General features: G+C 40.3%; 1 protein-coding gene across 1 annotated transcript in view; it reads right to left on the bottom strand.

The window, feature by feature from the left end:
- Nucleotides 1-13,180, bottom strand: part of LOC118415516 — a 105,115-nt gene that overhangs the window by 23,539 nt on the left and 68,396 nt on the right. The window contains exons 18-26 of the mRNA XM_035820184.1: nucleotides 7,475-7,578; nucleotides 5,849-6,028; nucleotides 5,403-5,523; nucleotides 4,804-4,989; nucleotides 3,552-3,629; nucleotides 2,934-3,062; nucleotides 2,162-2,442; nucleotides 1,505-1,673; nucleotides 47-189 (exon numbers count right to left, since the gene is read on the bottom strand). Of these exons, the coding sequence (XP_035676077.1) occupies nucleotides 47-189; nucleotides 1,505-1,673; nucleotides 2,162-2,442; nucleotides 2,934-3,062; nucleotides 3,552-3,629; nucleotides 4,804-4,989; nucleotides 5,403-5,523; nucleotides 5,849-6,028; nucleotides 7,475-7,578 (1,391 nt within the window). The remainder of the gene's footprint in view (nucleotides 1-46; nucleotides 190-1,504; nucleotides 1,674-2,161; nucleotides 2,443-2,933; nucleotides 3,063-3,551; nucleotides 3,630-4,803; nucleotides 4,990-5,402; nucleotides 5,524-5,848; nucleotides 6,029-7,474; nucleotides 7,579-13,180) is intronic.

Raw genomic sequence — 13,180 nt, 5'->3', positions numbered from 1 at the left:
GAAACGGGACAGTTATGTCTATGAACACCCTCTCAATTGTTCATACCTTGTCTTGAAGACGGTGTGTCCTTGAGTTGAGGTGAGAGGCATGATGTCTGGACTGGAGGCACCAGATTCAGTAGAACTCAGGCCGACCTGGTAGTCGTTTATCTCACTCTCTCCGTCAGAACCGTTCCAGTAGACAAGCAACTGGGACAAAAGAGGTTACAGTGATTTATAACCATTTAAATTTGTATAGGGGTTGCCAGCTGGGAAAAAAACGTCACATTATCGTAAGTTTGAACCTTTTTATCTTAACTCAGAAATAACTTTTTCATTCACCCCTGTATTATAGTGAGTAATGGTCCCAAAACTATTCCCTGCGGAACCCGTTTCACTGTGTAATTGCCGTCAAGGAAGAAATAAAACCCAACAATAGTAAACGCAAGACCTTATACGAGGGTAGTTCAAAAAGTAATGTCAGTAGTTTTATAACAGGCTCATTTTTTATTCAATGAGTTCAAATTTAGCACAAAGGTAAAGGCAGATTATCTTCTTGAGATTGAGATATCTCAATTTTTTTCCAAGTTTTTATGAGTGACTAGGTTGAGTTCAAGATGACCACACCTTTGTTATCCCGTCAAAAGAAATTAGAGGTTCAATTAATGTGCAATTGAAAATGTTCCTGACTCGCTTGTAGCTATAGTATGAAACTTAAAAGACACATGTATCAAGTTCCATTTGTCCACAATGCACATGCCAATTTTTTTAGCTTTTTAAATCCAATCAAGTTTTCTTTTTTTCGTTCCTCGGGTGAAGTGAGGTATGACCGCGGTCATCAGTGACGTTAAAGTTTCCGTAGTAGACTTTTTAATAAATTGAAAGAAATCAAGCTTTGCACTCTTCTTGGTCTTCAAACAGCCAATAATTGTGCCAAGCTTCGTATCTTTTGGTTAATGGAAAAGCAGTCTACAAAAGCTTTAATAAATAAATCTCGTATTTGGCTATAAATCAAACTGTCTTTAATTTTATAGTAGCTTGCTCCTTTCTAGCAGCTGAAAAAGATGAACCATTGGAAGTTCAGAAATGAAAATTAACATGTGACCTATAGAGACATTTGTTATTATACAGGTATCGTAATATCGACTTCCTACAGTAGTTTAAAAAAGGTCAGATCTAGAGGAAATGATCTTCTGACAAGCTTCCTGAGGTGATCTCCTCTTGAAATTAAATCAACTCAATTGCTCATAAAAATCGGAACAACAAATTGAGATATTTTAATCTCAAGAGGATAATATGCCTTTACCTTTTTGCCAAATTTCAACTTATTCGATTAAAAAATGAGCCTGTTATAAAACTAGTGACATAACTTTTTGAACCACTCTCGTAGTTGATTATAAACTAGTGTGATGTACTCAATTACTTTGCTCTTACTTTGTCTTTGAGACTGTAGATACAGTTAGTTAGCATGATTTTGCAAATAAAACACTAACCGTCTACACAAAAGGATCAACCGCATACTCACATGCTTGTCAACAATCATGAAAAACGGAGATCCAAGAGCTCCATCTGATTCACATCCCGCAGACGAGGCCATCCTGACGGTTTCTGGGTCGTCATTTAAATCTGAGTTGACGTTTACCGTAGGGCGATCGGTGAAGATAGCGGGGTCGGCAACCTGTCTGGCCGCTGACCTGTGAATTTGCAACACGGACGACCATCACAACAACACACCTTCACCTACTTCTCTGGTTGCCCAGTGGTAATTTTCTTGGGGCCCCCAAGGAGTCAAGATAAGAAGGCCCACCACTACACTTTTCGTCACCTACGCAAACGCAAAATGGTTTAGTAAAAGATCTGACTGGGGGCACCTAGCCCACGACCTCGCAGCATGGCGACACAAACTCCATCAAGGGGCCAAGAAACTTGAAAACCAATTGGAGACGAAGGGAGCTGCTAGAAAGCGCAAAAGAGCCAGAATCCATGCACAACAAATGCCTTCACGTGCTCAACCTGTGGCAGACTGTGCAGGAGTCGGGCCGGTCTGGTTGCACATCGCCGAGTCCATGTGGACTAATCGTCCGTCAAGATGAAAAGTACAGAAGAGAGAGAATACAGATAACAGTGCGTTTTACTACGTGATAGTCGATACATAAGGTAGGAAAGGAACCCAAAATCGCACCTGCACGCAGACGATGGACCGTCCACGGCTACCTTTCTGAGTTGGTCATCCACCATCCAGACGTTCCCGCCGCCATCTTTGATTGCTCCCGTCCTTGCCCGGATGTTCTCTATGACGATGTTGGTTATGGAGGGTGGAGACGTGTCGTACAGGATTCCGTCAGAACACACCGGTTCAGAGGCAGACAGGGCGCGGTTGAAGGCGACCACGGTGCAGTAGTACGTGCCGGGGGAGGAGGCCGTGAAGCTGTGTTGTAGCTCAGTGGTCGTCTTTTCTGTTGTCTGGAAAATATTGCACATCAAGATCACACCTCAAGAACTCTTTATAGAAATTCTGCTCATGCCTACAATCTGAACATTCTACAATCTATCAGTGATTCTATCTACATTTTATAAGTCTCTAGTGTTACACTCTATCAGTGATTCTATCTACATGTTATAAGTCTCTAGGTAAGATCCTCGATTCAACGCCGGAATTCTTTGTAAGAGGAGGGAAGAAGTCGTGTACATACACGCCCTCCGTCCATCACTGAGTAGAGACGGGGGGCGACATAGGTTATCCAGCATTTACGACCCTCTGCTGCAGTAACGTGTCTCCGACGTCACGTTTCGGAAGCTAAAGTAGACCGGTCCATTTCGTTAAAATTTGAGATAAGTCTCAACCTATTTGTAGTGTTGGTTAGTTAAAGTCTCGTTTATCCATAATGTCATTTAAGCAACACAGATGAACTTCCATGCTAAGTCTCTAGTGGCATAAATTATTCCATGCCTACCGAATCAGGCACAGGGATGCCGAAGTCACCTGGGAGCCCGCAACGAGTGCCAAAGAACACTTGATAACTCCTCACGCCGCTCTCGTGATCAAAGAACCCTTCCCAGCTGAAGTGCATGTTTGGATCACTCTGAAACACATATACATACGTCCAACCCGTTTATATACAAAACTGTTGGACAATTCGTCTCCCATTCATTGCATACGAAAAGAAGTAAAACAGCTCAGATAGTTTAAATAAACATAGACATAGATTGAAAATAGATTACATTTCACAAATAAACATTTCTTTGCTATGTATACTATAGTACCACTCTCTTACTTTGCAATTAGCACTCGGGATAATAATCTTGCAATGAAGTTATTGTTATTATTGTCATATTATTATTATCTTATCACGTATATGTTAAGCTTTTAAAACATGTCTATTAGTTTTCATGTCAGAGGTTTACCTTTATCTTTACAATCCCTTTATAAGGTAGGCGGGGATAAGTGTCATGATTCATTTACACTTTTGAATTTATTAATGTTTGTTTGTGCCTATATTTATTGTTTTGTTTACATGTTTATGTTTTGTTCGTTTCTTTTTTTGTTTGTTTTCATTGAAGTATCACCTTACCTGAAAGTCTATATCAGCTTGACCGGCATAGTTGTCTGAGACGTGGCCCGGTTCGGGAGGACTGATGTCAACTGTAATCTGTTAAAAGACACATCACATTAGTACTTATATTTTTCAAACCTTATTCAACAAGTTGGCTTGTTGGCTGGTCTGAAACTTACTCCCACTAGATGTAATAACCGCTTCATCCACATAAAAACACTGTGTAAGATAATTGTGTGACCTCTTAGAGTCGATTCCGATTCACCAAGAGGGTTTTGAAATAATATTTGTATTAAGTTTGAACTATTCTAAGTAAAAGAATATTTCAGTCACTAAAGTTCTAAATTGTTCAAACATTTGAAAATGAAAGTTTGAACATGGTTGAACCTATCTGGATATGTTGGAAAGATTGGGAAAGTAATGGTACAAATATCTCTTTATTTAGCACAATTTAGAAACATCTATGTGTTTTTGTTATTGTTGGAACATGTGATCATATGTTCCAACAATTTGTGTTATTTTTTCCCTCCAAAAAAACTTTTATTACCCCCATAAACCAAGCTGCTAAGCTGAGCCCTTTGTTTGGGTCTTGTATTTTTAGACTTTCTTAGTAGACACTGGTGACTCTTTTGTGAGAGGCTGTGAGACAGACACAATTTCCTGTACTTGGCAGGGATGTGTGAATTGCACTCTTCCCAGCCCACTGACCCAGTTTCATCATTTTGTTTCCATGTTCGAACATGTGATCACATGTGATCACAAATGATGAATTTATGTTGGAACAGTTTAGAAACTATCAGAAATAATGACTTTTATGTTATAAATGTTTCTAACATGTTTAAATACTGCAGAAAATATTTAGAACATCACAATGATGTTATAAACAGTTCTAAACAGTTACTTATCACAATTATAATGTTATAAAGATTTCCAAAATGTTGGAACAAAAGACAAGAAACACCCTCTTGGTAATGTGGAATTGACTCTACCTCTACCCATTATGACTTGGCACGGATAAAGACTATGAGAAGGATGCGATCTTTTTTTATAACTTGAAGATTATGTTTTTGCTATGTAAATATTGTGTTGTTTCCACGTGTGATTCCATGGCCTCTCTAAAAAGCAATGCTTAGCCACTGATGGAGAAAACAGAAATACATATATATATATATATAGGTTACATAAATAGATATTATATAACAATTTTTTTGCATATTAGTTTGCGTAAAGGCTTTATAAAATCATTCAGTAGTGAACATTTCATATTGACCTGTAGTCTCTCAGTGGTGGACAGTCGAGCACGGTTTGTGACGGTGACGAAGAAGTAGTAGTCGCTGTCATGTTCTCCTATGGGGATGTCCATCTTGGAGGCGTCAGGCGCTATCTCGTACTTGGTCATGTAGCAGGGTTCCATGGGGGTACACTTACAGGTGTCCGCTGTACAAGGCTCAGCGTCCTTTGAAAGATAATCATAATTTTTGTAAAACTCTTAACACTTAGGTGCAGCGCTTAGTCTTACTTCACATTTTCAAAACGTGGCCTGTTCAGGCTGTTTGCGGAACTGAAAAGTAGAAATGTGTACATACAGATTTTAGAAAATAAGACCCCGGTTTGAAAATGCCTTAGCAGTAGAACCTGTTTGTATTCTCATATGATGAAGATGACAAACTCTCACCGAAACGTTTCGTTGTGTACAAGACTTAGCTAGGGAACTTTGCTTAATCTCTTGATTGACATGGAATTGGATCGTCCATCCATTCAAATTCTCGTTGATAACGTTGCGATACACGGGAGAACATCGTATGGGAAAGGTACACAATGATTTTTACACTAGTAACAGTATCATAGACTAGGTTGTAAATGACGTACGGATGAGACGCGAACGGCCAAGTTGCCGTCCCCATGGACAATGGATTCGTCCGCCATGTTCACTAACCGCCAGTAGATGGTGTACAGACCGCTGTGGATGTCGTATGTCGTGAATTTTACCCTGTAACCAATGAAATAAGATCTCATAAAACGTTGGTCTTGGTGTCGAGGTTCTACTCATATCTCCACACCAGCGATGAATCTCGTTGACGAATAGGCTGCTGAAAAAAGATTTTAATCGGCAGTAAAATGGGCTGCTAGCTTCAGCTTTGAAGAAAAGTAGGAACAGAAACTGTGAGCGTTGTGTGATCAATTGCTCTAACCGCCAAGGTAAAAACGCTTTGTACAGTACTGTAAAGTATGACAGCTATGTAAGTTGAGATCAATTACAATGGTGACCTTTCACAAATCTTATCTGCCATACAAGACTGTGTTTTGTGGCTTACAGACAATCATAAAGATCTCTGGAATTGTGGACAGTTATGCCCTCCACGCCGTTCTTCTCCAGCCAGAAGTCTTCGATGATTGGAGGAGTGCTGTCGATGTGGATGGTTACATTGTCGGTCTGTTGGTTGCCCAGGATGTCAGTGGCTCTGATGTAGGTCGTCACAGTGTCACCATCAACTCTGGAAGAGGAAATGAAAAGAATTCAAAGTCTTGCTCACAGATTCATCATGCTTCTCAAAGGTTGAACTCGAAGCGTAATGCTTCAAACGTTGGGAGCTGATAGTACAACGTGGTTTAACTATAGTCAAGCATACCGCGTCATCCCTACTCTTCTTGCTCGGTGTTTTCTTGTGCGGCCTTTGACACCCCAGTTTAACCCTATTCAGTCCGGGCTTTTTTGGTCATCCCTGGATTGGGGGGGGGGGGGGTGGCTTTTGAGGCCCTCCACTTCTATAACTCTTATAAGTCCTATAACTCTTTAACGACGTGCCGTAGGGCCACTAAATTTTCAGGACGTGATTTCGACATAATATCTGACAAGTATTTGACGTTTGACGTTATGTTGACGTAAGGTGACGTAATAATGACGTCATCAATTTGATACAAAAAAAAAATTATATTGGTCGAACACATGAAAAAAGGGTATTCTCAGAAAACTTCAAGTTATGCTACAAAAATGTAACAATAACAAAATAATAATGTTAAGAACGACTTGTGTTGGCAATAGCAACATCAATGACGTCAAAATGACGTCATAAAATGACGTCATGCACATCCAAGATACGAGTTGGGCTCCGCCATATTATATCCACCACCTTGAATTTTTAAAAATACTTTTTTTTGCTACAAATAATCACAAAGGGCAATTTAAATAGACTAAATTCATTCATTTAGAAGGTTTTTGATGAAAAAAATACCAGGTAGTTACAAATTTTAAGGGATAATTAGCTTGTTATTCTTGATCTGGCCATACGGTCCGCCATCTTGGATTTTGGGCTGATGACGTCATCAAATTAGCATAATTTATGCATATATAATTATGAAAGATATGCTAGATAATACAAGATTTTATTTATGTAACAAAATAGCAGTAATATAACAAATAAATGTGAAAAATACATTGCTAGAACCAAAAATAGTGATTTTTGGCAAAACTGCCTCAAAAGCCCCCCCCCCCCGGTCTGAATAGGGTTAACGCCTAAAGTCTCCACATGATTCCGTGACAGCAGGAAAAAGAACTCTTCCGGGTAGTTTATGTGCTCTGTTTTGGAGCCCTTTCGGGCGCGCGTGACCGCTACGAGGCCCCGTGGGATACACTGTGGCTACCGGGCTATAGTTGGTACTGCCGCGCCCGGATTTGGTAAAAGTCGGAGTAAAAATAAGCCCAGACCTGGCGACAGATAGATGCCAAGGCCTACCCGTGAAAATGCCCAGAGGTACCCCCACGGTATCCGGCCTTTTGGCTTTCGAGCCCTGCAAAGCATGACGGGCACCGGCGTAATTGTGACACACAGGGCCGCCCTCTTTACTTTTTCATGAGAAACGACAAATTAAAACTTCAGATAGCTGACGAGGAACTCTTCATACTGGGCTCATGGAGTTACTCTACACTAAGGTGCACCCACCTGGAGATGGTAAGTGATTGTGACCCTGTGTGAAGATCATCCACATTGGTCCACGCACCGGGAGTCTTTGTTGTACCTCCTTGGTGGTCAACATGGTAGGACGTCTGTAAAGAGGTCACACAATTTTAATATGATATCTACCGGTCCATTTGCCCAGTATCTATCTATCATGATATCCATCTAATCATCCATCCATCTATTTGTGTCTGTATCTGTATCTATATAGCCGGTATAACCGCCGTTCGGCGTAACACACCAGCTTCGCGGGCACGTGGCGCGGCAGCAGCTGGTTATATTAATCCGGACGACCCGTCACACTTAACTTTTGCACATCTATCTGCAAGCGCTCTTTGAAGCTATTCAGAGAAGATGCCCCTACTGTGATCGGTGATAAAAAATTCCACTCTACGATAGTTCTGGGAAAATACGAATTTTTGAACACATCAATCCTAGGATGGTGACTCCCCTGTATAGAGTCCTATTAAAACACCGATTTGTTGATGGTGACGTTGACCAAGTGTTTACATTCATATAGCCCGTGGAGCTGCTTGATCAGCTATCGGCTCCGTGTGTTTGTTGTTTACAGTACCCCTGTATAGAGCCCTAAACGCCGATTTGTTGACGGTGACGTGGACCAAGTGTTTACATTCATATAGCCCGTGGAGCTGCTTGATCAGCTATCGGCTCCGTGTGTTTGTTGTTTACAGTACCCCTGTATAGAGCCCTAAACGCCGATTTGTTGATGGTGACGTGAACCAAGTGTTAACATTCATATAGCCCGTGGAGCTGCTTGATCAGCTATCGGCTCCGTGTGTTTTGTTTTACAGTATCCCTGCATAGAGCCCTAAACACCGATTTGTTGATGGTGACGTGAACCAAGTGTTTACATTCATATAGCCCGTGGAGCTGCTTGATCAGCTATCGACTCCGTGTGTTTGTTGTTTACAGTATCCCTGTATAGAGACCTAAACACCGATTTGTTGATGGTGACGTGAACCAAGTGTTTACATTCATATAGCCCGTGGAGCTGCTTGATCAGCTATCGGCTCCGTGTGTTTTGTTTTACAGTATCTTTGTATAGAGCCCTAAACACCGATTTGTTGATGGTGACGTGAACCAAGTGTTTACATTCATATAGCCCGTGGAGCTGCTTGATCAGCTATCGGCTCCGTGTGTTTTGTTTTACAGTATCTTTGTATAGAGCCCTAAACACCGATTTGTTGATGGTGACGTGAACCAAGTGTTTACATTCATATAGCCCGTGGAGCTGCTTGATCAGCTATCGGCTCCGTGTGTTTGTTGTTTACAGTATCCCTGTATAGAGCCCTAAACACCGATTTGTTGATGGGGACGTGAACCAAGTGTTTACATTCATAGTGCGCAGAGCGCTGCTTGTTCAGCTATCGGCTCTGTGCTTGTTGTTTACAATATCTCCGTATAACGTGAACCAAATATTTACATTCATAGTTCGCATTTGTTGAAGGTACTAGTTCAGCCCGTCCCCGTTTGTTTTTCTTCTATGAGAGAAGCTTCTCCATGGATTAAAAAAAAAAATCATGAAGGTGACGAGAACTAAGTGTTTGCATTCATTAGTGCGTAGAGCCCGTTTCGTGGAGCTGGAGGGCTGTACGAGCAACCTCCATGGAGGTGCTCTGTAGAGCTGGGTAACTCTTGTACTCGAAGTCATAACTGTTTCTTGTTCCTTTTTGAGCTGGTATTAGATACTTATCAGTTGGTACGTCCACCAGTTTATTGGTCATTTTGTACATCATGCAAAGTCTAGACCTTTTCCTTCTGTCTTCAAGTGATGTCCACTGCAGATCTGTTTTCATTTTGGTAACACAAGCATCCCTGTTATTAGTTGTTTGTACAGAATCTGGCAGCTTGGTTCTGTATCCTTTCAAGTTTATCTTTGTCTTTCTTTGTATACGGATCCCATACTGTTGCAGCATATTCAAGTTTAGGTCTTACCAGTGATTTGTATGCAAGTGATTTTACCCTGGCTGGGCATGCCCACAAGTTGCGTTTGATCACTCCCAATGTCTGTTTAGCCTTGGTTGTTATTTTGTTAACCCTCATCCGACCGTTACATTTTTACGACGAATCTGACCGTATGGGGTCATTTTTGACCCCATTTTGTTTTGCTCATAGACATATTTCTGCTGGCTTATTTTGTCATTTCTATGTATTTACTGTTTAAATAATCTATGAAAAATATTTTGACAAGTTTTGGTGTCTGTAGTTATTACTCATTATCATAATTTATGCAGAAAATGAGGAGAAACCACATTTGCTCTGAAAATCTACCATACTCAACTTACTTAATCAATGTTTTGTCTAATCAATTTCTAAACAATGATTGTGATGATGCAATAATACTGATAGCATAATAATGTTATTTAAGAAGAAAAAATACAATATTTGTGAAAAGTAACGAATTTATTACTTAATTATGCACTATATTCCGCCATCTAAACACATACATACAATAACTCTTGTCTATTTTCCCGCAAAGATCTTTCTTGTAGGTTCCTTCTGCACATTCTGTCCACACATTGTTTTATAATTAATTAGAAACATTTTCACTTCATTAGCATAGGTAATTAGTGTGTATTATCATAATTTATGCAGAATGTCGAAAAAATGTGTTTTACACTAAAATACTAAATTTCTTTCAAAATATTCGGTGTTTACTCATCTAAGCAACTATAACCTGTTGCTGTAATAGCAACGATGAGGAAGGCCTGTTATTTTATTGAAATTTCTTGGTATTTATGTAATTAATGAATCATAATTGGCTGGGGTCATTTTTGACCCCACCGAGCAAGACACAAACTTTCAAGTATAGCTTATACAATAATGGGCAAAACTCGGTGAAAAATTGGTAAATGTTGTACGACATGTATACAAACAAATTCATGGAAGGAATTTTTTCTCTGATGAAAAATGTTGCTATGGCAGATTAAAACATACGCCTGGGGTCAAAAATGACCCCATACGGTCGGATGACACGGATGGGCACCCCACTTCAGCCCAGTAGTTAACGTAACACCTAGGTATGGGTGGCTTTTCGTGGTTGCTAATGTCTGACCACAAAACTGGTAAGGGGACACATTTGGTGTGCGTTTGTTCGTTATGTGCATAATATAGCACTTATCAGGATTGAACTGCATAAGCAATTTCCTTTGCCATTCTTCCAGGGTGTTCAGATATTTCTGAAGAAGTTGTGAGTCATTCTTTGCAGATACCTCTATATATAGCAAACAATCATCGGCAAATAACCTCACACTTGAATCGAGCTGGTCTGGTAAGTCGTTTATGTACAATAGGAAGAGCAATGGTCCCAGGACAGCCCCTTGCGGAACTCCCGACGCTACTTTAACTGGAGCTGAGGCCTTCCCTTCAACCACTACCGTTTGCTCTCTGTTCGTCAGGAAAGCCTTTAACCAGTTTAATGTAGTACGTTGAATTCCATAGTACTCCCGTTTTGATATGAGTCTGCTATGTGGGACTTTGTCGAAGGATTTAGTGAAATCAAGTATTGCTAGATCCACTTGTCTTTTATTGTTCAGTGCCCCAGCTATGTCGTGAACTGTTAAAATAAGCTGTGTTTCTGTGGATCGCTTTGCCCTGAATCCATGCTGGTAGTCTGTAAGTATATTGTGGCCTTCCAAGTGTTTCATTATATGGCTATGGATAATGTGTTCGAGTATTTTACAGGAAATACAGGTAAGTGAAACAGGTCTGTAGTTACTGGGGACCGCTCTGTCTCCCTTTTTGAAAATGGCGCATATGTTTGCATCCCTCCAGTCTTGGGGGATTTCTCCTGTGTCAAGCGATCGTTGGAAAATGTTAGTCAAAACAGGTGCGATTTCACTGGCTGTCATTTTGAGGAACCAAGGAGGTATTTGGTCTGGCCGGATGCTTTTGATGGATTAAGGCCTTGTAACATTTTTTTCTACACCAAAAGTAGAAATTTCTATACGTTCCATTGTCAGTGGTGTCTTCTTCTGTGAATACACTTCTAAACTGTGAACTGAGTGCTTCTGCTTTTTTCTCACTGTCACGTATAATGGTACTCCCAACCTTTAGAGTGGCTACCCCAACAAGCTTTCCCCAAAGGCCTTTTATGTATGATCAGAATGTTTTGGGTTTGTCAGTGAAAGCTTCTCCTAACCTTCGAGACCGAGAGGGTAGCAGCCGCCGAGGTGAAGAGAAAGGCGAGGAAAGCCCGTCAAAGTAGAACTGCAACTGTAAACCCGTAGACTTGCCATACTCGTGAGAGTGGCTGTCCATCATGTTTGCCACGTATTTTTAATGTGCTGATCTTATGCTTTTTTCTGCACTCCCTTTTTTACCTTCTTGAACTTGTTCCAGTCTTTCTCCTTGCCCTTTTCCTTTAGTTTTTTTTGCAAAGACGTTGCTTCTTCCGACAGTGTCTTCTTAAGTTTCTGTTAAACCAGGGCAAGTTGTATCTGCTTGATGTCATTTTACTAGGAATGTGCTTGTTCATTGTGTACTTCGTTTTCTCTTTGAAGTCATCCCATTTCTGTGTCACTGACATCTCTTTGTTCTCAGGTTAAACTTTGTTGCACAGTCCTCAAGGTCATTCTTGATAGCCGGCTCGTCAGATTTCGCGCGAATGTACACTTTCCTTTTTTTTGTGTTCTGTTTGGGTGCCAAGTTAACGCCACTAGAACCATGTCATGGTCACTTATTCCCGGAACTACTGTGTTTTTTTAAATTATGTTTGGGTTATTAACTAAGACCAAGTCCAAAATATTACCATTTCTAGTTGGTTCCTGATGATATGTAACGTATTTATCCACCATCTGTCTAAAAAAAAAGGTGTGTACTATTGTGAAGATACTGGCTGCTTGGCCGAAAAACTGTCCAAGGCTATGGAGGATATGGAAGGATGGAGGAAGAGAGTCATGGCCATCCGTGCAACCAGCACGCCCGGATGATGATGATGATGACGATTTGTCTACCTATCTGTACATCAACATGTATCTGTCTATGTATTATCTGCCTGTCTGTCTTCTTGTCAGTCCATCTATGTTTCATCTGCCTGCCTGTCTATCAGTACATCTACACGTATCTGTCTAACATTGTATTATCTGCCTGTCTGTCTACTTGTCAGTCCATCTATGTATCATCTGCCTGTCAACCTATCAGTCCATCCATCAGACCATCCATGTCTGTACAATTATTATCTGCTTGTCTGTCTAGTATCATCTATCAGTCTATGTATCATCTATCAGTCTATGTATCATCTATCCGTCTATGTATCATCTATCAGTCTATGTATCATCTATCAGTCTATGTATCATTTATCAGTATATGTATCATCTATCAGTCTATGTATCATCTATCAGTCTATGTATCATCTATCAGTCTATGTATCATCTATCAGTCTATGTATCTTCTATCAGTCTACGTATGATCTATCAGTCTATGTATGATCTATCAGTCTATGTATCATCTATCAGTCTATGTATCACCTATCAGTCTATGTATCATCTATCAGTCTATGTATCATCTATCAGTCTATGTACCATCTATCCGTCTATGTATCATCTATCAGTCTATGTATCATTTATCAGTATATGTATCATCTATCAGTCAAGGTATCATCTATCAGTCAAGGTATCATCTATCAGTCTATGTATCATCTATCAGTCTATGTATCATCTATCAGTCTAT

This window comes from Branchiostoma floridae, chromosome 5 (genome assembly GCF_000003815.2).
Source record: "Branchiostoma floridae strain S238N-H82 chromosome 5, Bfl_VNyyK, whole genome shotgun sequence".
In the NCBI taxonomy this organism is placed as follows: Eukaryota; Metazoa; Chordata; class Leptocardii; order Amphioxiformes; family Branchiostomatidae; genus Branchiostoma; species Branchiostoma floridae.
The sequence above is the reverse complement of the archived record's forward strand: the minus strand, read 5'-3'. Positions and strand labels throughout refer to the sequence as shown.